At 34.7% G+C, this 26,150-nt stretch overlaps 1 protein-coding gene across 2 annotated transcripts in view; it reads right to left on the reverse strand.

Moving 5' to 3' along the window:
- Positions 1 to 26,150, reverse strand: part of LOC128234228 (hemicentin-1-like) — a 61,559-nt gene extending 35,409 nt beyond the window's left edge. For both annotated transcript variants that reach the window (XM_052948328.1, XM_052948327.1), the window contains exons 1-6: positions 26,026 to 26,150; positions 25,190 to 25,516; positions 4,053 to 4,358; positions 2,251 to 2,426; positions 936 to 1,095; positions 284 to 465 (exon numbers count right to left, since the gene is read on the reverse strand). In XM_052948328.1, the coding sequence (XP_052804288.1) occupies positions 284 to 465; positions 936 to 1,095; positions 2,251 to 2,426; positions 4,053 to 4,358; positions 25,190 to 25,516; positions 26,026 to 26,086 (1,212 nt within the window). In that variant the 5' untranslated portion in view covers positions 26,087 to 26,150. The remainder of the gene's footprint in view (positions 1 to 283; positions 466 to 935; positions 1,096 to 2,250; positions 2,427 to 4,052; positions 4,359 to 25,189; positions 25,517 to 26,025) is intronic.

The raw sequence follows: 26,150 nt of genomic DNA on the forward strand, positions 1-26,150 counted from the left end.
TTATACTCGATTCCTCCGAAAGCTTTTTTCAGTCAAAAATGTGCATAACTTATTAATTTTCTTAAGAAAGAACTATGGACTTTGCTATAACAATGTGTGTTTCTCACTGGTGACATGCGTAGTAAGATTCATAAAAACGGGCTTCAGATTGTTTTAAGTTATGACAAACATTAAGTTTTGTGCACAACTATGGAGACGGCGACAACGACATGACCCATATCTCAAATCGTTTACTTGTTTCATCGAAAAACAAAAGAGTAAAAACTGAATAACTTAAACTTACATCCAACACATCATAGTCACAGTAAGTTTGAGTTTCAAGGTCAATTGTCTCGATAGTTAACTGAACATAAGATCGAGTGTCGGCAACAATGGTCCACTCACACTGGCGTTGATGAGGGTAGGGGTGTGGATAGTTTGGACTAGTGAAAGATCCAGTGGGTGTATGTAGGTATCCACCACATCCTGGAAGCAAGAAACTGATAATTATATGAATGATATCACAATTAGAATGTGAGGTCCACTCCAACTGGCACCGGTATGGCGTGGAAATCGGTGCAGCTTAGAATTGTGAAGAAATACCGTTCCATAAACTTACCTTTCTTTGTCAGTACTAAGGGCAGCTGTAATGTTGTTGATAAAAAAAATATGGACAACTGACATGAAAATATCCCTTGTTTGTGGCGTATATACACTAATGGTAAATTGTAGAAAAAACACTGCTTTTCTGAAAAAAATATTGATTTTTAACAAGCATTGTATGTAGTTCATTTTCGAAACACTGACCAGAAGAACAAGAGGGTCTGAAAATATAAGGGTTACGAGAAAGAATTAGGAAATTCGAAAAACTGGGAACAATTTCTTCATTAAACCTTATGCATATTAAAATCAGTGTATAACAATCTACTGACAATTGTTATCAATAATGTGCCTACCGTGTGTAATATATTCTAGCCTAAAACCATTCTTGGCCACAGAGGAGTCGGTAACAAAGTTAATCCACACTTTGTCTGTACTAGACGATATAGGCCGGGGTAAATTACTCCCACAGAATGTTCCTAATGAAGTAGACGTTGGTTGGTCACCATCATTAATCTGGAAAAGTACAAAGTTTACTGTGATATTTAATCATCTGGATTGCGTGTGGCTCTAATTATGCTTACTTATTTAGTAAATACTCTAGTTCAATGTTTCTCTATCATTGACAAATGTTGTTGACGGGAAATGTACGTACCGGGGTTAATAGTTGACCAGTATGGAAATACGGGCGCAGGAAGCCATGTTCGACTTCGAGCTTCGCTCTCACCCGATATGGTTTCCTGCCCGTATTAATTCATTATACAATATCGGGTCAACTTCTTACCCCGTCACGTATAATAAACATGTGTAACAGCAAGTGATGTTTGTATACCATGCTATGAGCAACATCCCTTCCAAGTTTGAGGAAAGTATGATATCATTTGACCAGTTCAAAATGTTGGAATAGGATGTGAGTGTAGTTTCCAGAAAGAAAAAAAAACATGAATGCCTCCTCCTGACAGCAGTGACTTAGCTAAATGGATAATATTATGATAAGGATATAGGCAATGTAAGTTATACATCTTATATACAGCTGAAAAAAGGTCAACTGTAATGGTAACCTTAGAGGTTTATTAGAAGAACAACACTTGTCAATTTCTTATAAAAATGACCATGAATGTATTTAATCTGGTGATCATGACTTTGATATGCTCATGCTTAAATCATAAGGCGTCATTTAGAAGTTATGAACAACATACATACTAAGTGTAAGGACCTCAGGCCCATGCGTTCTCTTATATCGGACTTTTAGACAAGATTTGGTCTACCGATCGACCGACTGAATGATTGACCCAGATGTGCAAAGCAAATACTATCAATACCCGTTAACGACTTCAATATTCATAGAGGTCATCTGCTGGTCAGGAAAATCCTCCTTATCAAGTTTTTTTTCTGGTAATCGATGGGATAATATTTGATCTACCGACCGACATACAGACTGACCGACCGACTGACATACGTGTGCAAAGAAATATACCCATGCTTCTTCAATGGTGAGGGGGCATAAACATTAGACAAAATTATGTACTATAGTCTGGGTACTAGAGCAGCTTACTTGAGTTAAACATCATTACAAATGATTTTTTTGTTAGTTTCTGAAATTTGAAACACATTTAATGCACACTTTTTAAAACACATGTACAATCTCGAAATAAAAAAACCCCAACTTACCTGTAAGTGATCATACTGGCAGTTTGACTCGATACTAAAAGATGAGAATGAGATATAGACAGTATTTCCGATAGTTGTGTCAATCACCCAGGTACAGTTAAGGTTATGAGGGTACGGGTTCGGAAAGTTGGGGCTCTCGATAACTCCACTGAAGTTTGTCAACGTATTCGAGCACACTGCGAAAATATGAACACGAAATTGATATGAATTCTTCACACTTCAAAAGTATTTAAAGGGAATTTAACTCTTACAGTTGTGAGCTTGGGAAGTTGATGCTCTCTGTTACTCTGTTACAGACTGTCAGCCCAATTTTCAGACTGGAAGCATATACAAAAAATGTCTATGTAATATACACAATATCGATATGTTAACAAGGACTTAGCGTGGTTAGGCTAGGAAGGTATAGGCTTGAGACGTCGGGGCGCTTAGCACTCAGCTACAGTCTTTCAGCGTGTTTACAAGTAATATGTCTTTTGAACACACTTAATTATGCCTCCCTATTACACCCTATTTTCTGTGTTATTTAGTTCAAATAAAAATAGAGAATAGAGTACATTTGTTTATTTCAGAGTAAGAGTGCATTTCATATCACGAGTGGTGGCATTGAAAATATAATCTTAAATGCTCAGGAGTGAAATGAAATGCGATATTACACAAAAAGAAAGAAATCGTATGGTCTTCCAAAGATAAACCATTAAAACTTCCAGTCTCAAGCCTTTAAGGTGCATCGCCACATCTATTTTTTTCTACATATTCTGATAGATTTGGTGTATATTTTCCCACACCAAAGTCAAATCTCATTGGTCCTCTCTGGACAGCAGCGATGCTAAAGAAAGATGTATAACCCCGCATAGCAGCACCATAGCTTATAACTAGCCAACTACAGACTCGTACAATTGCGTGAACATTGGCTTGGGTCCACCGCCAATTAGCTCAACATGGCTGAAGGCAAATATGTATTTAGCAATAAACCAATATATATACTATTCAACACATTTATAAATTGCACTCTCACAGATTGAAAATTATGACTTAGACGGTGAAGCAATTTTGATGAGAGTATTGTATGTTTGTGATGTTTGTATTTGTGTGTTTGAAGTAAATGTGTGTGTGTCTATAGATTTATGTCGTTTTGGCTCTTGCCTTGTGCTTCTAAACAGGGAAACTATTTGAATTTTACACTTCTTGGCTTGTGTCTGTATATTTTATTATAGTATTTTATTTCATTTGTTTTGTCTCAGAATCAGCTGCTTTTGGCATCAATGCCTTCAATGGGGTCATATAAGATAACTTGCATAAAACATCAATTTCCGAACGTAAATATAAAAGATTGTGATCTGATATCTTTTGTCAGCAGTCTTATATCACTAATGTACATTTACGCAAAAAATGGCTTATCCAAAGACTCGAACACAAGAAGAAAACGATTCGGATATAGATTGAATAGCACATGGTATTTTGCTTGTTAACCATTATTGTGTAATCTACGCCACAGATTTGGACGTTTTATCAGTCGTAGGCGTTTTTCAAGTCTGCTAAAGTAGTGAAAGTATAAAGTACACAATTTACGAGAATCAACAATACTTTTCACTGACGACACTTGGTCAATAGTACTAGATTGTAAACTGCTAACATATAAGCAATGTCTCTGTATGACAAAATATATTTCGGATCTAATGTTGGATATTTGAGAATAGGGTTATCTACATTTACTCAACAAAGATGACAAGACATATATATATATATATACATTGTATTTGTACTCGTACTTTGATAATGTAAAGGGATAGAAGCTATCGTACATGTAAATATGATCATGTAGGCAGACGACAGTGAGGATTTACCCCTCTCCTCTGTAGCTGTACACCTTATAACAGTCTTGTTATCATTTCTGGTAATATTTGCTATTGTCAGCCGTCTCTGAAGATTGTTGTCAAAGGAAAATCTTCCACCAGCTATGATTGTAGATCCACCTCGTGTCCAGCTGTACCCCATTGTCAGAGAGTGGTTTGAGGGGTTGGTGGTTGATGTGCTACTACAAGTTATGGGCAGTGAGACTCCCTCGTAGATCGTTCCGGTGGAAGAAATGGTCGGCCGGGTCGGAATGCCTGGAATGAATAACACATCAGTTTGAGCACAAGGTGACGTATAACATAATGTTAAGTGTCCTGATTTGGTCAAGGATGCACCCTCTATACCTCAGATTGAGAAAAATATAAGGATGATTAATTTCAAAGTGAGTAAAGTTTCTCAGGAAAAACATGACATACGTTATTTATTGCTTAAATCAATTGTATTTAAACTGAATATTAAGGACATCTTACTATTTACATTCAATATACAGTTAGTGGTGTGAAAGAATGATCGTTTATATGATAGGTTCATAACGGTATGGTCAGTAAGGCTTCGTCGTAGAGTGCTCTGCATGCAGAGATAGACGGCGAGTTTGGAATCCATCGAATGAATCAAATTTTGTTAGCCTTGTGTCGCAAATTTACCGTATATACAGTTTAACTTAAAGTCCGGGCCAATAGTATAAAAGGCCGACAGTCAGGAAATGGTCACTTCTCTTGACCTCACAGAGTTGTCTGTTGTACAGACTGTCAGTCCATTTTACAAATATACACATAATTGACAAACATTAAATGCTAATATTTGTTACATGGTTTATTTAGTGTATCATGAACACATGTGGTGAACTTCAAGTCTTTCAATCATTTATAAAAGCTGCTTTCAAGATTTTCTTTTATAACCGTGAAACAAAATCAAATATCAAAGCAATGTTTATTGACCGATCTTGAAAGTTTATGACCTCTCCAACAGTCAACTAAATTTCACTACCGATGGCTTGTACTACAAGTTAACCGTTTTCTATCATAGTATAAGGTTGTAATTGACATATAGTTGGAAACATGTGTTATCTGGTCTGATATATACTAGCAAATGGCTTTTGCCTCATCAATCAGGTAATTGCTATTCCCATAAATGTACCATGTATGGATCTTCTACTGGGTTTAGGAAAACAGTATTTAACCAAGTCTTTAACACATTTTGGTATTGTATCACGTTTATGCCAAACACATTTCTCTAACCATGTGTCACTTTTCATAGCTTCTTATTTTGCACAAACATAACGTGGCTCACTACATATACCCCTTTGTTATAACATAGTTCAGAAAAATTGTATTTTTCTTTTCGTAGTCAACTGTTTCTGAACTCAACTGTTTCTGATTTTTTTCTGTTTCCCACCTTTATTGCATGTATGTTTCCTATTATAGTCTTGGTAAAACATGAAAGTTAACTGTAACTATGCATAACAATAAATATAACCAACTACAAAAATACGTATGTCTTTAAGCTACTGAACTGATTTATACAAAGCTAAACATTAAGAATTCATGATTCCATTCTTTTAATAAATGATTCATGCAACAATCAAACGTGTATCTATAGAATCATGGTTTAAGAAATATATTTATCTATTCTTAAATGAAAAACCAATGGCGAAAATATTCCACCCTTATCAGAATCATATAACACCACAAGCCCTGTGAATGTTTTCAATCAAAACTGCTGACCTGAGGAGACCTCATAAACCAGATAAACCACACATCAACTGCCAAACACGCTTAATTGCTGTCCGGCAGGATATGTAGGGTCATGCATCCCGGCCTTTTATGGTTTGAAAATATGGTTGTGAGGTATAAGCACGTAGAGAGGAAGTGAGGTTCACTAAAACATTACTGAAGCAGTCCTTGCGCTAGGAATACCAAGTATAAATTAAGTCTGCAAATAGCTTACAATGAAAAACAACATTTAAGTTCAACCTTTACTGCATTTACAGTTCACAGTTTGTGTTTTAAAAAGGCACCGTAGGTCAGATTCATAAGTACATCAGTACCTAGAGAAAGATAATAGCCATTGCTGAATTTCTTAATATGAATGCTATTTTACAATAATCTAAATTTCATGGCAATTTAAAGCTGCACTCTCACAGATTGAACGTTTTGACAACATTTTTTTATTTTTTGTCTTGGAACAAGCTATTTTTTGCGATCATCCATGGAAACCAGTTATAAAAGACTGCTGACAAAAACTTGGATCGCAGATTTTTATATTTAAGTACAAAAATTGATGTTTTATGCATTTTTCTTAAACAAGCCATAAAATATTGATTTTCGAACGGAAATATGAAAATCTACGATCTGATTTTTTGTCAGCTATCTTATATCGTTGGTTTGTAGATATCTACGCAAAAATTTGGTCTTTCCAAGACAAAAAATAAAGAAGTTGTAAAAACGGTAAGTCTGTGAGAGTGCAGCTTAAATACTGCCACACACAGTACGGTTTTGAACAACTGACTTGAAACTGTTACATAGCACGTCCGTCTAAATATTGACACTGTTTTGTTTCCCAAGTTTAAGGAAGAAAGCGCTTATTAAAATGTGTTGTAAATCTGTAAGTTCCATGTATGTTCACCCTCCATTGCATCGGATATTTATTTTATTATACCGAACAACTAATTGGAGCGGTATTTGGTTCAAAAATGGAATTGGCAATTTGTAAACATTTGTTTGCTTGATTTATAATCTCTTATAATACATTATATCCATGAATTGTTTTATTCGTTGTAATAAACGATTATATCGTTATTTACATTTCGTTTTCCATGTTTCTTGAATTGACATATATATTAGGCTCGCAAATTTCAGCATGTTCCAAACCGCCATGTGTCTAACGCCAAACCGCAAACCGCAATACGCTTAACTGGATTTCGATTATGAAACTAAACATGTAAATGTCAACTTATCACTGAAATATTACGTTGTATGCTTTTAAATTGTCTTCATATGTTGCAAATCGGAATGTGTCTATTGCTTAAGTTCAAACCGCGATACGATAAAACTAGAATTTGATTACGAAACTGAAGATGAGCTTATCAATGCTAGCTTTAACCAATCATGGAAAAATTACTTCCCATGAGTTTAAAATTGCTATTTATACTAAGTTGGGACAACAGGGCCGATGTAACGATTATCTACAACTGACCAAATGAGCGTATAAGTCACCTTATTACAAATGTGAGTAATGTTTTACGTACCAAGGCCATGTATTGTTACTATAAGTAATGTTGGCAAACGATAATAATATAGTCCATATAAGGGGTCCGCATATAAACAGCCGCGTCAGACTCGGAGTCATTTGACGTTGTGATTTGCATGCTTATGTTAACTAATGGTAGAACGCGAGCCGACCCAGAGCGAATTTTGAGTTAATGTCTTAAAATTGGTATACAAACAAAACAGTATATGTCCAATTCCAATTAAAGACTGTGTTTACATTTTCAATACTCGAAACAGTTTTGAAGCTATGAGTCTTCAAAATATACTATAAAAAACCCTTACAACCCTTAACAAGATGAGATTATGGATTATTAGGAATCATTTTAATCATTTGTTTCTGTTTAACGCATGAAGGGTCAATTGTTAACATTAAAAACTGACCCCACCGTTAATTGATAACTGTTCGTTGCATGACGAATGACCCTCGTTGAAAGTTGGTCGAGGGTTATATTCAATACCAAACTTAGTCCATCATATGGTCATAATTAATTGCATTTATTAATTGTATATGTGGTGAGTTTTCATACAACGATAACCGATTGGCTACATCAAACTTAGATAAAAAAAAATCTGACCGCTATAGCTCGCATGCAAGTTTCTTATCAGGGGCGGTTCAACGAATTGACATATTAGTATAATAGAATTAGGGTCACGCTCGTTTGACAGTCGCGCCTCAGAGTCGAAATTAAACTAATTGTCGACAGCGGGATGGGGGTAAACCCCCATGAACATTCCTAGTCAAGGTGGTGCATTTGAGCGTATTTTATTACATTTTCTCCAATATCGACATTGAAAGGAAACTTACTTGAAAGGCTCTTGTTTTGTTGTGTTTTTTTTTTGTTGTTGTTTTTTTTGTGGGGGGGGGGGGGGGGGGGAGGGGGCAGGGGGGCATGGAGTTACATTTTGTTCGTGAATTGTGTGCCACAATTTCAGGCGATTTGCAATACATTTTTCAATAAATATACTTAAAAAAATAAATAAAAAAGAGATGAGTTCTTTTCAAAAATTAAAGATCGGCATACTTTTTTTCCCACCGAAACACGTCGCTTTTTTTTCTAGAAAATTGTCGTTTTAGATGCATTAAAATAAAAATACATGTCCGTGAACGTTTCCACAAGACACACTTGAGAGGGAAATTTCATAGCAGTAAACAAACAATTGATGAACATATCAGTTATTGTAATTGAACTTGACGCAAAAATAATGACAGACGCCTCAATGTTGATGTGATTGGTATTATAAAGACTCGTAGCTTTAAAACTGTTTTGTATAATGAAAATTTTAAAACAGTCCCAAAAAATTTCAAGACATTAAATCGAAAGTTCGCTCAGCGTCGCGTTCCACCTTAACATAAGCAAGCAAAAAACAACGTCAAATGACTCTGAAGAGGCTGTTTATATGCGGACCCTTTATTATTATGGACACCATTATTTAGTGCATATTGTTTGCAAACATAAAGATAGTAACAATACTTGACCTTGGTGGGTAAAATAAAGCTCACGTTTTTGTAATAAGGTGACTTATACGTTCATTTGGCCAGTTGTAGATAATTGTGACATCGCCCAATCATCTCAAGCTCATTTTTACCAAAGGCATCCGGCTCATTGTGTCTAAAATGTCATTTTGGGTATAAATAATAAGATAAACAACACATTTGAAGATATTTAATGTCTTTGATATACAAGACAGAAACAAGGTATGTAACTCAAACTTACCAGATTTCTTGGTAGAGTCCAGTTTTCTTCAAATTGCTTAATCAACATAGAAACAAGTCATTTTTGAAAAGGTGATATAAAAGAGGAAAGAGGAATCAATACCCTTTAAAATGGTATGCGATATGTTGGTATAACTGTATTGTCTTCAGACAAACAAGCCAAATTCAATGTCCTATTCTCGTCATTTTCTGTACTGTAGACGGAAACTGTACAGCAAATTCCAGTTTTCAATGAGTCCCCCGTGTAAACATCACTACACACAGAAATATTAACGTGATTTTATGCTTCTGTAAATAGATAATACAAATCCATTCCGAAATATCAAAAATGACAAACGGCACGATTTTAGGAACAACAGATTTTTGGAACACAATGAGCCAGATGCCTGTGATTTTCACCTTAGTACTAATGGCGATTTCAGAGTAAATGAAGTAACTTTTACGTGATTAGTTGGAGCTAGCATTGACAAGCTCATGTTCAGTTTCGTAATCAAATTCTAGTTTTATCGTATCGCAGTTTGAACTGAAGCAATTCCGATGTGCAACAAATGAAAACAATTTCATTTCTAACGACTTAACATTTCAGTGATAAGTTGACATCTACATGTTGAGTTTCGTAATCGAAATCCAGTTTCGTTTTGCGGTTAGGCGTTAGGCGTTAGACACATAGCGGTTTGGAACATCTTGAAATTTGTTAGACAGAGACAGACAATGTAAATCCAAATAAAATGAGAAAAGAAATGCAAATTATGATTTAACACTTTATAACAACGAATTAGAAAATAAACGATAAACGAAAGTTTAATAGATTATAAATCATGCATACAACTGTAAACAAATTGCCAATTCCATTTTTGGACCGAATACCGCTCCATACAACTAATGTTTACACCTGTTACATCTGCAATTGTGAAAGGAGTCAACAAGATAATAACTGTTTCCGGTTAATTGAAATGTCTATTTTAGATATTTGAGTCTCTTCTAACACTGACTTCTATTTTCACAAACTTCATGCATTTAAATGAAATTTAAAAAAGGTTGCATAAGTTTAAATAGAGATATATTTGGAAATAAACAACTTACAGTTTATTAGAAAAATGGTAATCCCGTTTTTCAAACGTTTTCTTGAATTTTGGGTGTTTGAACTGTTTGACGTTGCAATACGTAATACGAACTTCCCGAAAATATCACGACAACTAAAAGATAAGTGGGGAGTTTTTTACCCCACCCATGCCTCAAAATGTGTCAACAACCTAGCGTGGTCTTCACTCTTTACCTGGAAATCGACCTGTCTTCAAGAGAATCAGACTGGTCTCTGACGTGAGATGTCTGAATACCCATGTATCACGAAACAAACTCTAAAACTAAAACAAATGTTTTATATCCAATGATTATCCGCAATTGTTTTGCTGACACGTTCGACCTTTCAAATGATAATTCAATAAATGGCGGCGTAGTAAATTGGTTATGTATTCATGCTCTGTTTAATATACACGTGCTTTCGTTATTTTTTAAAGATAGATGCATTAAATAAAAATTAATTTATTAATGTTTATAAAAATGTTTGTACTAAAAAGAGCGATTAATAAAAAATGAAAAATATCAGAAAACTTTTTCGCAACACACCGGAAATAGAAATTTGACAACTTTGTCATCAGCTATGATTTTGCTTGAGGGGCGTCCCACGGGAAGCGGCGTAAATAATGTTCTTTTCAAAAAACGGGGTAATTAAGAAAAATAAATAAAATACTAATACAACTCCGAATATAAGCATAAAAGAAACAGTTATTTTTAGTGTTTTGCCACTCGTGATAACATGTTGTTATTTTATGACACTCGTAAAGAAATACGATCTTACACTGAAATAAGCAAATATCATCTCTATATATAGTTGTGTTCAGTATAATAAAAAAAGATATTGCCTGTCTACCAGTATTGCAGTACATATTGTCAACATTCAGGTAAATGCTGTTAAACTCGGTTTCGCCTCCGGTAACAGTATTTCCGTCATGTTGACAAGATTTACTGTCACACTGGCAGCCATGCGATATTTATATAAGGACAAATATGCGAGTTCTCACTTTGAAAATAAGACAATCAGTTCTTGTATCAAAAATATATGTCTTACTATTAAATAAAAATTGCCGAAATTGAGATTTGATTGCATGGTTGTGCTGTTTTAAGTTATACCAGGCTTTGTTAAATTAGTATGCTTCATAATAACGTAAACAAGCAAATTGACAAAAAATTACATTTTTGTTAATGCTATGATTATACGCGCAATTTAAATTCATGATATCATCTTCAAGAAATGACGTTTTCTCGAATTTAACTCCACATATTCATGAATTCAACATCCTGATTGCATGATATCGTTAAGTTTAAATCGTGAAATCTTGAAACATTATAATATGTATGCAAAATGCTACAGAAACAAGCTCAGTAGCAAAAAGTTTAAACATAAACCCGGTTTAGTGGCACTGGGCAAACGCCAAAGACATAGAACACAAAATCACAAACAAGAAACATAGAAGAACAGCACAAAACTCCACAAACAGCACAGTGCATACATACTTTATATAAAACATAGGTATGTTTATCAAGAATTGTTAGGTACTGCCTTAGAACGGTCAGTAAAATGTAAATTTACAGGGGGTTTAAACCAGTTTATGTGCACAAACCTCACTCTTATCCCAACAATACTTAATAAAGATAAAACGCAAAAAGTAAATCTTATCAAAGTATGCATTAACTTGAGGAAACTTATCAATAAAACAAATAATAATAGACGTATAGGTAAACCCCAAGTACTTCTATGATTAGAGATCCCAACTCTATCTGCAGACGGAGGGAAACAATTCAGAGCACCTAATGCAAAAACTTTTCAAAGATACGATGCAGTCATTGTTAGAAACTATAAACATCCCACACAGTCTGCCTTATAAAATAAAATGTTTAAAACTGTGTGATCATAGAGTTTCATAATAAAAAGCATCATTGTACTAAAACTGGGAACAAATAAGGAAAACATTATTAAAAATAAAAGCGACATGTATTCGCTAATCTTTCCTTCCAAATGATTTGAAAATGTAAAATATTTGAAGAAAATGAAGTCACATGCCAAAACACTCCGAGTCAGCCAAACACTTATTCGCTAAAAACGGTTTAAAGATAGCATGAATTAGCAAAATCTTCATAAAAATCAAAGGACTGATAGCCTAGTTATGAAAGGATGCTATATTCAACCGTATATTTTGTTTCAGGTATTCATCTTCAAAAACTAGATGGCAAGTGCTCTTCAAAATATTGCCTTTATATCCACGGTTTGAATAAAATCCAAGTAATTCATTAAGATTATTTACCCAACAAGGATCATCAAAACTTGAAATGTCATCACCGGTCTGTCGTAGTATTCCCATGCGATACAAAGTCCCCTACCGGCTCAGATAATCATATGAAATTTACTATGTTCAAATGTCAATGTCGGATTCCAAGCCCTCATATTTACACCATAGAACATGGCTTTGAATGTTGTCGCAATGAGGTTAAAAAGTGATCCAAGTTTTATTGAAATTATTTTATGGAAGGACATTTAAAACGGATATTTCAATGCTCAGTAAACAGTGACGTATGGTGGCCGTAGTGCCAACTAAGGACTCCAACATTTAAATACCGTTGGATTTGAAAATGTTTTAGACGACATATCTCAGTGTCGGTGTACGACCATAACCAAATCAAAATAGATTTTATATTCAACGCGAGTCAAAAACAATTCACACCAAATTGCCAATTTTATGATATTTCAACTATTAAAAAAAGCAGTTTGGTTGGTTTTATAATCGAATTCCAATATCTTAAATTATCAAGTAACATTAGTTTCATATTCACTTTCTACTTGGACAGACAGTAATGTTAATAAAAGTTCATTAATGCGGTTTTCTTTGTCATTTCTTTTCAAAAAAATTAATTTAAAGTGTGGTTCAAAAAATATTAATCATGTATATCCGGTCCGGATAAAAAATCCGACACTCGGGCGGCATGTAAAGTAGTCGGTAACTCGGGAAGCCTCGTTACTTGGCAACACAGGTGCCCTCGGGTAGGATTTTTCTATCGGAACCGAAAGCACATGACATATATTATTAGTTCGTACAACATCGAGACTCCGACGATAACACGTAGTTAAATTATGGAAGGCGACAATATGATCAAAGTCTAACGTCGTCCCGAGCAACCAGCAATGCAGCGTGCATTAAGATCGGGTAATTCTACGTTGTTAACTGATGTCATGACGCGTAGTAATTGTGGATCTCTATTCCTCTAAAAAATCGCGTTTTTGACGATTATTTGTTTTATTTTTTATTTTTTGAATACTTATTTATTTCATTGCAGTTTATTTAAATGACTTACTGTACTTTTCATAAACCATGAAATAAAAGAAATAAGAAGTGGCGCGTTGTTGCGCGTGACTCACCCAGCATGGGAGTGCCAATTGGGTTTTTTTAACATGGCTTAATTCACCGGAAATGCCTATCCGGTTTGCAAGTAAAAAAGATGCCCCGTCGATTAAAAGAGAATTCTGTAAAACATCAAACGATTCTGCCTTTTATAAAGAATCCTCGATCCGCCATTGAGTTGAGAAATACGCCCAAATATATAAAAAAAATTATGCATACATATCATCCAGGGCAGTCCCTGTCCCTGTCCAAAAGCCCATGTCTCATGTTTTTTTTGAGATTTTAAAGTTTGTGCAGAAACAGTATGTAAAGCAACGCCTACTCGCACCAACATTTCTGAAATTACGAAAACGAATCTATCAAAAAACTTCCCTGGCCTTAGGTAAATTCGGTATCGCGTGACTGCAATGAAGCACAATCGTGCAAGTTTCAGTTATGTCCAGTGACATACCAAATTGTGACCTGAATACCATTCTATAACCTCCTATAGAAAACAACAAAATCAATTGTATTTCAATGTTCTTATTTTGAAAGTATAAGAGAAGCATTTTATAAACCGATTCACTACTATACTCATTATGCACAATTAACTTTAATAATGTTTTGCTAGTCTGGACTAAGGTTTTAACAGACAGATAGTATATGGAATACAAAAACAAGGTTTATACGTACAATAATGCATGATTGTCATCGATACTATCCGGTAAATGTGTGTCAACTTATTCGAATAATTTATTAATCTATTGTATTTCATTTATACACTGTACGTCTAGCATAAAGAGTACCGTTATTCAAATACAATGTTACCGTACACTAAGTCGTAATTACACTAGCACTTATTTTACTTATTTCAAAACCATTATATATGTATGCTGATATCCTTCTTACAGTATTAACATTTTCGGACTGAAAAAGTTGTACAGTCTTATACATACTAGGCCTAAGTCTATAATATCGTTTTATATATGTATCTCTAATAGTATTATAAAGGTTACATTCCATCAAAAAATGGCATTCATTTACATGTACATACATTACAGATCCTATTTTCTATTAGTACATTTGACCATCGTCCAGTTTCTATTAGTAAACGATTTGAAAACGTCTTAACCGTGACATAGCAATACTATATTTTTCTACATTAACAATGTCCAAGTATGCTTGGTATTCAAATACTGAAAGATCTATAAAACGTTGCTCTAGATGAATCATTTATCCGACTATTAAGGTTTTGAATAAAGTAATCTTTGACTCTTTGCTTAAACAAACTCATGATAAATACATTTATGTCACCAACATCTTGTGTTAACCATACCTCATTGAACCCAAAAGTACACAGCATGTCTCTTACACTAGCGGCCCAGTTATTTTTTTTGGTCTAATATCAATGTCTCTTAGCATCATTTTATCCACATTGTTAATAAAGTTTATATCCGAGTACTCTATCACTTTAAACTAGTATTTAAGAAAAACTAGATAACGTAGCTGAAGAAAGTCTAATCTTCCCAGCTCGTTGTATACAAAATCTATCTGCGTTGATGTCTTAACTTTCACTATTGATTTGCAAAATAAAGTATGTATGCGTTCTACACACGTCACAATGCATCTGTTAATTCCCAAACTTCACACCCATAAAATAAGAAAGGCCTAACCAGCTTATCAAAAAGATCTGAAATAAATTCTACCGAGATATTAGTGAAATGAAATAAGTATCTCTTCAACTTGAAAATAGCTTTTTGAACTTTGCCAGCTAATGTAGTTCATGTATTTTGAAACGTAATCAATACCCAGATAACAGTATTTGTTAACAATTTCAATATTTCCACCCTCATAACGAAAGTTCAAATCATTAGGCAGTCTACCGCCTTTTCTAAACACAACTATCTTGTTTTATCTCTATTAACAACTAATTTCCAGCGTTGACAGTATTGCTACATAATATCTAAATTTGATTGCATAACTTCTGTTGTAGTTGCCAAACTTACAATATCGTCTGCAAACATCAACAATAATATTTTAAGTGTGTTTACATTTATCAATATCATTCGCACCTTTTGTCATACGCTCTTCCTCTAAATCGTTTAGATACATTGCAAATAAAAATGGACTCAAACTTTCACCTTGCCTGACACCGAGTAAACATTCAAAGGCATCACCTGTTTTACCAAGTAATTTAACACGTGAGCTATCAGTATTATAAATTGACTTTATAATATTAAATAATTCACCTCTTAAACCTATTCTATATATATTTTGCCAAATATTCGCCTAACAATATAATCGAATGCCGTGGAATAATCCACAAACAAACAATATAGCTTGTCATTATTATCTAAACAATGATTTATCAATGCGTTTAGAACAAAAGCATTGTCAACAGTGCCCATCTTTGCTTTAAAACCTGATTGAACTTCGACGTACAAATAATAATTCTCAGCCCATTCTGTCAAGCGTGAATTAATATTTTTTGTGAACAGTTTTCCCATAACACTTAATAAGGTTACTCCTCTAAAATTGCACTTCCTTTCTTATGTATAGGCATTATATGGCCTTCTCTGCATGATTTAGGAAATAGCCTATTTCTAATATTTTGTTAGAAAGGTTTGTTAATACTAAAGTATATATATTGTTACCACAATACAACAATTCATTAATAATTCTATCAGGGCCTTTACTTTTCCCCAGATTCAATTCTGATATGCCTTTATCTATATCAACGATAGTAAATGGTATGTCTAGTTCTGCAAACATAGTTTTCATTTCACTCCCTAATAATTGGTTGTTAAAAAATAATACATCTTCATTAGCCTGAAAAAAATATACCGACTACTCAGTAAATGTTTCTTATGGAATATTCTTTGGTGATTTATGTCAGTCTCTTTAAACACATTCCAATACAACTTAGCATTTTTAAAACGTGTCTTTAACAAATCCTGGGGTTTTATTCTACTTCTATTGTACTTAAAAGATCTTACATTTTTCTTATACACACTTCTTGCTTGTATTATACTTATTTTATTCTCTGCAATTTTTTACGCCTATTCATATTTAATTTGTTATAAAAGTATTTTCTCCTTTCAATGCATATATCTGAAAATAAGGCGTCACCACGTTTTGCATTTTTATGCAAATCATGACAGTCAGAAAATGTTTAAGAATGTTTCTCAAATAATGTTTTTCAAACATTATCAATATGATATAACAATGTTGTCTCTATTATATAATACATAAGTCTATGTTACTATTTGAAGCAATATTATCACTATTTAGTTGTTGTACATGATTTTTAAAATCAATATTATCAATACTTTTCATATAGACATCATTATGTTCTGTGTTACACTTATAATATACATTCATGTTTCACCTAGGCGCACAAATTTCATTCTGTTCACAATCTATATTATAATCGTTTTGGTTAACATTATTTAACAATGAAAAATCTATTAGACAGTGATCAGATAAAATATTTGGTCCATGGTTAACAAAACACTGTAAAACATTAAATAAATGTTCGCTCACAAAACAATAATCTACAACGCTTGACCCATTACTGCCAACATACGTTAAGTCACCACAATCACCGCATACCCGCCCGTTAGCTATTCTCATCCCGGACTGAAATCAATCAACAGTCGTCGATTCGAATTCACATTTAAATCTTTATTATTTCTTGCCAAAAAACGATCTGCAATGTAAAATATTTAGATTTGATAATTCAACATTCCTGTGCGTGAATTAAAATCACCAATAATCATAAACGTATTTTTTTATGGCGGTTGTTTGGACGCCCAATATGCTAGTCGTATGTTACGAGGATGTCAAACTTGTATTTATTATTTAATTTTGACATTGAATAAATGTCCTTTTCACTCACTGTGGTTTATTATTCACGTCTCCCATTTAGTTGACCTTGTCATGGCCAGCCCCTCCTTATTCAGTAGCAATACATAAATATAATTTTATGCCGACATAAAATATTTTATGGATCTGCGTGTTGAACTGAATCACCCCTAGCTAATTCTGCGGGTTGAACCGTTTACATCTTAGGCGTGGCTTATCAGCGTTCCAATCAAAATATTTTGCTCAAAATTCGCAAGCACGTATCTCTGAAGAATTTTTCTATAATGGCTGAAGCGGGAGGCTAGCGATAGGCCGATACACACCACGTGACCACTGGTCACGGCTTGGACCGCTGATAAGCCACGCACACACTTCCTGACCACTGGTCACGGCGTGGAACGCTGATAAGCCACGCTTCAGATGTAAACGGTTCAACCCGCAGGGTATGGGTGATTCAGTTCAACTTGCAGATCCATAAAATATTTTATGTCGGCATACAATTATATTTATCCTCTCCCCCTGCGCTCTGAAAATCGGCGATATTGTCTAAAATATCGTCAAGAGTACTATTGTCTACAAGTGCATTTCTGCTGGTGATAGCCGGTATGATATAACATACACAAATCAGCAAATCAGTCATAAGATAAAAATGTTTTCCATCCAACTTAACCACAAAATAAGAATTATATTGTTGCATAACAATCCACTAACTGTAAAATATAAATCATCACTCCCCAAGTCTCAGTTTAACATATAATATCATTCTTATCAAACATCAATCGTAGTATTAATCCCTGAATGTTTAATAAAGCAAATTTAACTGCGCTAATAACATTGTCTATGTATTCACCGGTAGTACTACAACCGGCCTAGGTATGAACCCCAATAGACGGTTCACTATTTGAAACCACGCTCTGATTGGTCGGCTGTGTCTTCTTTCGTGACGTGGTAGTCGCTGGTTTAGCGCTGTCTGATTTCGGTCTGTTCCGATTAGTTGATTACAAGGCACGTGATCGGGGTCGGCCACATGCACTTTGTTTATCAAAAATAGCAATGTTAATCGGGTTACCTTAAATCAATGACTGAGATAGTGTCTGCGAATATGTACGATTACTGATGCCACCAGTCGTCTGCGTAATAGCACATGTTCCGGAAAAGGCCTACTACTGGCCTGTTGCTGTGTAAGCGCTGGCTCGGTAGATCCCGTCGTGCTAAGGGGCACGTCCCCACTTGTCACAACTTTATCTCTGGATGTCGAACCCAAAACGCCGCTCACCGCTTGGAACGCCGACGGCTCTCATGTCGGTGCGGTTTCACTAGTAACATATGGCGTCGGGGTATTGGTTTCGCTAGTAGAGTATGCCAGTTTGGGAATTCATTTATAATCGTTTGGTTATTTACCACGAGTTCGGCGGGATACTTTAGTTGCACTCTGTTGGCACGATTTCATTTGCATTCCTTAAACGTTGGCCATAATCTTTTTCTTGCATTTTGTTTATCTATTGGATAGTCCCTATCCACGGCGCATCTCGACCCAGCAAAATATTTTGCATTGCGCATGACCGCGTCCTCTTCAGTTTGTGAACGGAACGTCACTCTAACCGGACGAGCTTCACGCTGACCAGGGCGCTTTTGGATAACCCAACCTTTCTGCATGTTTTATATAAAACTCGTCAGGGTCTAAGAGACATAGAGAAATTCACTGACTAGATCGTAAATGTCTTTCCTCTGATCATCTTCCTGCCCATAAACAATAACATTACAGCGTTTCTCTCTTGCTTGTAGATATATGAGCTTATATGTTAAAGTTGTTATTTTATCGTCATGCTCTTCAATTTTGTGTTTCACCTGCCCAAGGCTGGCCTCTATCTGTATCACAGAGCTTTGAGCTTTTTCCACTGTGTCGATTTTTGTTCATAGAACATTTAAGGTATTAGCCATGTAATAAAACTCGGCAAACATCGGGTAACATCGACATATATCGCCACTCGCCGTAACAGATCGCGACGAACATCGGGCGTATTCGGCCTGTACCGGATGTTGCTATTTTTAGAAACAGAAGGTATTTCCCCGCTATTCATAGGTCATTAATGGAAGTTCTACGTTGCAGTATTTGGAAACTCTGTGATGCATTTCTCATGAATACACGTTTAAAATAAATAAACACTTAATGTGCACGCTGGCAGTTGATTACGATACATCTAACAACTTGAGTCATTACAGTAAAACATGGATTATAAGTGATTTATACGAGTAAGAGAAGATTTTCTGTCGAAAAAACGAACTGTCAACAATCAGCATGGAACTAGGATATTCAGATATTCGTATCAAAGGGCTATGAATGTAAGTATCCTTGAGCAGTTTTGTACGTTGATGTTTGTTTTTTAATTTATCTTTGGAATTCTTAAATCATTTTTGTTAGCTAAATGTTTAGACAGCGTGTTCATATTTTTACATGTACTGTACTCATGTACATGTTACATATTTTATATGTACTTATGTATATGCTACATATTCTTATATGTACTTACGTACATTATTTATTTATATGATATGAGTATGTAATCTTTAATTTGATTGTTATATCTTAGAAAAATATTAGACTTATAATTGTGTTTAAAAATGATGTGTTTTGGTACGTGACCTATTTCTAACATACCATAATACATGTACATACCCGTTATTTGTTTACAAAATGCATATTTTCAAAATTAACTTGTGAGAAAAAGTAGTACATGGTTTGGGGCTTGAAGCCACAACTGCTTGGACACTAGCGACATTCATTTGCTTGGACTAGGTCTCATTAAAACCCCAGACTGTTGTGAATGATTATCAACCATACGCACAACAACTACATATTTGTACCTACCAACCCTTACTCTTGGCTAAAACGGATATTAGTGCAGAATGTATAATACTTGTGCATTTGTATTTTATGGTGGTAGTTTCTGTTGGTTGATAATATGAAGTCTAATTTCTTTCAGGCAGGAAAATGACTGAATATTACTAAGTCACCAACACTGGGTTATGAAGAATTCCAGCCTGCATTAAATACTATGTTGGATCCTTGAGACAGATTTGACAGCCATGTCTATCCACAAGGCAGTCGCATCTGACAGAGATGATGTTAGTATTTCATATAAAACATGTATGACTTGGATTTTGTTTTTATAAACCCACTGTATTCAATAATCAAGTGGTGGTGGTGGTGGTTGTGGTTGTGGTGGTGGTGGTGGTGGTGGTAGTGATGATGATGATGGTGATGATGATGATGATGATGATGATGATGATGATGATGATGAATTTTATTGATAAATTTAATACTTTTCTTTATTTATATATGTATGTATCAGCTTGTTTTTTTTTGTTTTTTTTTTCAGAATAATGTCGAGAAATATTAAACTGTTTATATTTTATTGTGTATATGTATGGCAGTATAGTTATCTATACTAATTAGTTAGAAAGGCTTTAAAGTGCACCTTTTTTCCTTTACAGCACTAAGCATTCTGGATGGGTAAAGTACCTGAAGGGGCATGAAAACCATATCAGCATTGACTCAGCATTGAGTAGTTATCATCTGTGCTCTCTCACTACAAGTACAAACGCATGGGAACAGACCAAACTTCAAATGTTTAAGAGTGAAGAATTATTGTGAAAAAATCTAAATGTTAGAATACCAATGACAAAATAAGACAGATAGACATCAAATTACCCACAGAGATTGTTTACATGTTATAATATTAAAAAGACATTAGTTGAGAATTTTCACTCTGACATTTTTGGAGGGGCTTTACCGCCCACTTAGTGTTCTTGTTTCTTTACATATTTTAGTTTAAAAGTACACTCATTGTTTTAAACTCTGTATTCTGAGTTAGTATTATAATTAAATTCATTTAATTGAAAAAGTACATTTTATGAATAAGTCCATTTAAGCTTTATAAATTTTTACAAGAAAAAGATTGATTTTTAAGCATTTTATTAGCTATAAAAATGTATGGTTACATGACATTATGTATATTTTCTTCAAAACTGGACGGTAAACTCTCATAAATTGTCTTCTAAATTGTTCAATAGACATCATATATAATATTTAAAATGATTTCAGCAACTTGCCTTATATTTAACTATTTTTCATGAATTTTGTAAAACTGCTATATTTTTTCAAACATCGAAATACTGCTCTGTTCCGAAGACTCACAAGATCAATCAAAATGATTTTTTTCCATGTGTATCAATAATTTGTTCGTTTGAACTTTAGTTTTCTGTTAACTGAAGTATTATTTTACCAGACACTGTTGTGTTTATTTCATTATCTCTGATAATGCGAAAAAAATCAAATATAGACAAAATATTTACTTGTCACTCTTTATAGCCCTTGGAGTTTGGGGGTGGGTGTAATGAAACATAAATAACTTTTTTAATTCACGGTAAAAAATCTTCAAGTTTTGGATAAAAGTCCCATAGTGTACCATGATTTTAACTATTTGTCGGTTAAAGCTTTTATAAAAGTGTGTATTACGCGGCTAATACCTTAACTTACTGTCTGTACTCATGGTTCGGAAAGATTCCAGTTCGACACTACCTATATCTGCACGTTTACGCTTCGGGTCCCTCTTGCCGTCGACGACTCGCCATTGTTCTCCTGCTCTTTCTCCCGCGTTTGAAAACAAATCCTGGCTCTCCTAGTCTTGTGTCAAATCTGATAGTATTTCACTGAATCCATTGCCGTAAATTCTATTTCACTTTCAATTAACTTGATTTAGATCCACTTATCAAATTAAACAATCATTGAAAATCCATTTTTTTCACTACAGGTAAAATTTCCGATGCATACTGTCCGACAAATTTAATCCCCAAGTGTCCGATTGAATTCATCTCATATGTTCGTATAAGATAAGGATTGACAGCATAACCATGTATAGTCAATATAAATTTGGATAAAATCATCTTTTATTTCAGATCAATGAATCGTTTTTTCAATAGTTGAACTGGACACAAGCAGGAGCCAGTTCTAGCTATTGAAACCATCGAACTGTCTATATAAGTGTGAACATTGTTTTATTTTTGAAATTTGTATCAAATACATTATAATATTCAATAATTATGTACGGCCAGTACAGATGAACTCAGCAAAGACCACTATACATTGTCATTTAGCACATCGTATTAACGAACATAAATATATTGCAATAGTAAAAACTTTAGCAGGCAAAATATCCATTCTCCCTATACCTCATGTTAAATCCTAATTTTCCATCTGAATGAACTACTTTTGTATTGTCAAATAATACTAGTGGCCAACCACTTCTATAGCAGTTCCTGAAGAAGATCCACTTTGCCCGCGAAGCATTCTGGTGAAGCATCTGGCAGTGTCATATTTGTGCGTCTGCAAAAATAGATTTATAAACAAACATGTTTCTGCATCTTTATAACTTATTCACATATTAAATCAATTTCGTTAACAATTATGGCGTATTGCATTCGTATTAGTCGACAAAAAACAATGTATAGATATCAACTAGTACTGGTAACACCATCGTGTATTTGGCGTACAATTCGACTTGCAAAACACCGTAATTCTGATGTTTGAAATAAAAATGCCCTAACCATCACACCCAACCACTCGAGTGCCCCATTCATTATACTCCATACTATTGACACTGTCTTTCAAAACCATAATTCAGAGCTTCTTATAAGTCCAAATGCAAACTATAATATTGCTTAACGAAAATATATGTAATCTTAACAAATTTGTCAGTGCAATCTATCATGAAATGTTCATTTTGACAGCACTTTTGTGTAAAAATATTGCTTTTGATCATTCTCTCTTCCGTATAAATTTAGAATTCCTTTCCCATTTGAAGATTATGAATTGTTAAACATATAATGTAATGTAAATGTATATACACACTTAAATACTTAAGTATGTCGGTAGTAATACGCCATTTACGAACTGAATACTGAATAATGCACCAGTCAATTGTAACCAGCCCCCCCCCCCCAGGTCCGGGGAATAGCGGGGACGTTGACTTTCGGTCCAGCCAAGCCCGGGCAAAATCCTCACCCTGCGGGGACAAACTCCTGGTAAAACCCCCGCCAAATGCCCCCGCCCCCAAGGGACCCTAAGTAAGGCCCATTCCCTGCTATATTTTTGCGCGACGACAAAACCACCGCATTCACCCGGCACTTCGGGGCCGCCTGTAAGGTAAAAACACGGCCCATTTCCCCGGCTATCTCCGGTATACCCCCGGACCTGGGGGGACCGTGGTTACAATTGACTGGTGCATAAAGAATATATGAATTCATTTTATATTGGACACACTTTTAATTTACGTACACGCAAACAGACACTCACACATTCCATACACTTTATCTAATTATTGAGATTTAAACCCATGGCGCTGCGATATCATTGCCCGTAATGTTTTGCATTTTATAACAACATTGCTGCTATTCTTTCTTGTTCAATTCAGAGATGATTGATTTTTATTTATAATACGTATCTTTATATGTTGATGTTATGGCTGACTGGTGATATTACAATAGAAAAAAACTCAACAGTCGGATGAATACCACAGGAAGCGCGACACGTGAACAGGAAACAAGAAGTGACGTCAACCAAGAACAGCTGCCCCGAGGTGATGCAGCTTGACCAGCTCATGTGTTCAAGTCCACGTGGTGGAACCGTAGAGTCTGTGAAGCCCCGGCCTCATTGTTTTAATCTTTCTCCTACGTGTAGCTCGCAAACAGAAGAAGAAAAAATGTTATTTCTACATTTTCCATTTCTCCACTGCGTGTTAGAATTATTATGATTAATACAAGTATTCGTCTTTTCAAGTAAATACATCAAACATATTTTCAATACGACTTACTTTCTGCATGAGGATTAAACCCATTCTTGTCCGGTCAATAAAAACACGGATTTCTGTCTACTCTCGGTACGACGTCATAGTTTACAATTAATTGAATCAATGTGAACGTATCGGTTTACAAAAGCTGAATGCCTTTACATTCATATGCGCACGAATCATTCGTGCTTATAAACGCCACTTGGCGGTTATTATATTATAATAAGGGAAACTAATTTCCTTCTAATTCGTATGGCTCAAACGTAGACTATTATATTACTAGCAGATCAATCTATACATGCAAATAAATATATCCAAATAATCTTTTTATAAATATATCAATAGCTATCTTGCTTTGTCAAGTGCAATTAAACTCTGCCGGTACTAATCAAGCAAAGAAATGGTTCCTATATATCTATCGTGTTTATTTTTTTTCTAATTATTTAAACGGCGGTTTTAATTTCGGTAATTAGAAAGTAATTTATTAGAGTGCTTATCACAATGCCATCAAAAATCACGTCGAAAATTAATTTAAGAGCCATAACAGTCATAAAAACAAAATTAAGATACAAGGCTACACTTGCCAACTGATATTCAATCAAAGTAACGACGGCTTGTAAAGAGCTCCCATGGATCAAATTACCGATAAACGGGTTGTGGATATTCCGTTGGAACAAAGAGGTGTTGAATAATTAGGGCTCGTATGTTTCATATGATACCTACTTGTGACATATTCGTTCGCATATGTCACACGTGTTTGAGATTTTCATTCGCTTTTTTCACACATGTGACGATTTCGTATGTGTGAAAATAAAGGTTCAACATACGTACATGAACGAGTTAGATTTTGCCTAAACTCATTCAAATGTATTAATTAATTCAAATTAATACAGCATAAAAATGTAGGTACACGTCGGTTTACCAGTGTTATAGCTTATTTGTAAGATTAAACCTTACCTAGGAAGTAAAGTGTGTAGCACTTCGAAGACGCAGAACCACTAAGCTTGTACATTCCCTGGTCTCCAGCCGCAAGGGCGCCCAGCTTGACATCCAGAATTCCTCTGGACAGGTTAGCAGTTGGGGCCAACGTGCATCCATTAAATAAGCTCGGTGAGCCATGAGGTTGTCCGTACATGTATTGCATTGACATAAACCGTGTCCCATCATATCGTGTAACTGAGAATGTAGTATTGTATTTCGATGTATCCAAAACAACACTGAAGTTTAGGATCGGCCGCTGTCCTTTATCCGAGTAGACACGTACGTTGTCTTGACAGCCATACACTGGAAGGGATAACGCAAATCGTAACCGAAAAATATACATACCACTAAGCGATCCATTTGCAGCGATGGTCGAGTATAAACAATGCCAATAATAATAATAACTGTGTTTTTCTATGAATTATTTATTATTAATCGTTTGCAAACGCAACAAAATGAAGATCTCATTTTATATACTTTAAATATCTGGGAATCAATGTTTAAATGGTTACATCATTATAACAAGTATTCAATTCATATTGACCAATGACTTCTTCAAATTTGTCTTTCAATGATAAAGTCACCACCTTAAAATGTCAGCCATTTTAGGACTTTACTTGTTATACTATACAGCCATAACATACTGAAATATGTAAAACATATCAAACAGCAAACCATCAAATAGTTAAAGTAAACACATGTTATGAAAACAATACAAGATATATTCATTTTCAGTAAATACAAATAAACGACCAACCATTTAAATATCTTAATACTACAGATGCCTCTTATTTGTGTGTTCGTATACTCACATGAGTAAATCCTTCCTATTACTATCAAGAAGAATATGGCTGAACACTTCATAATTAACATGGCTGTTTTGTGTATACGATTAGAATGATATTCATAAATCCATTTTAGTTATCTCGCCAGGGAT

Source organism: Mya arenaria, chromosome 5 (genome assembly GCF_026914265.1).
Source record: "Mya arenaria isolate MELC-2E11 chromosome 5, ASM2691426v1".
NCBI classification, from domain to species: Eukaryota; Metazoa; Mollusca; class Bivalvia; order Myida; family Myidae; genus Mya; species Mya arenaria.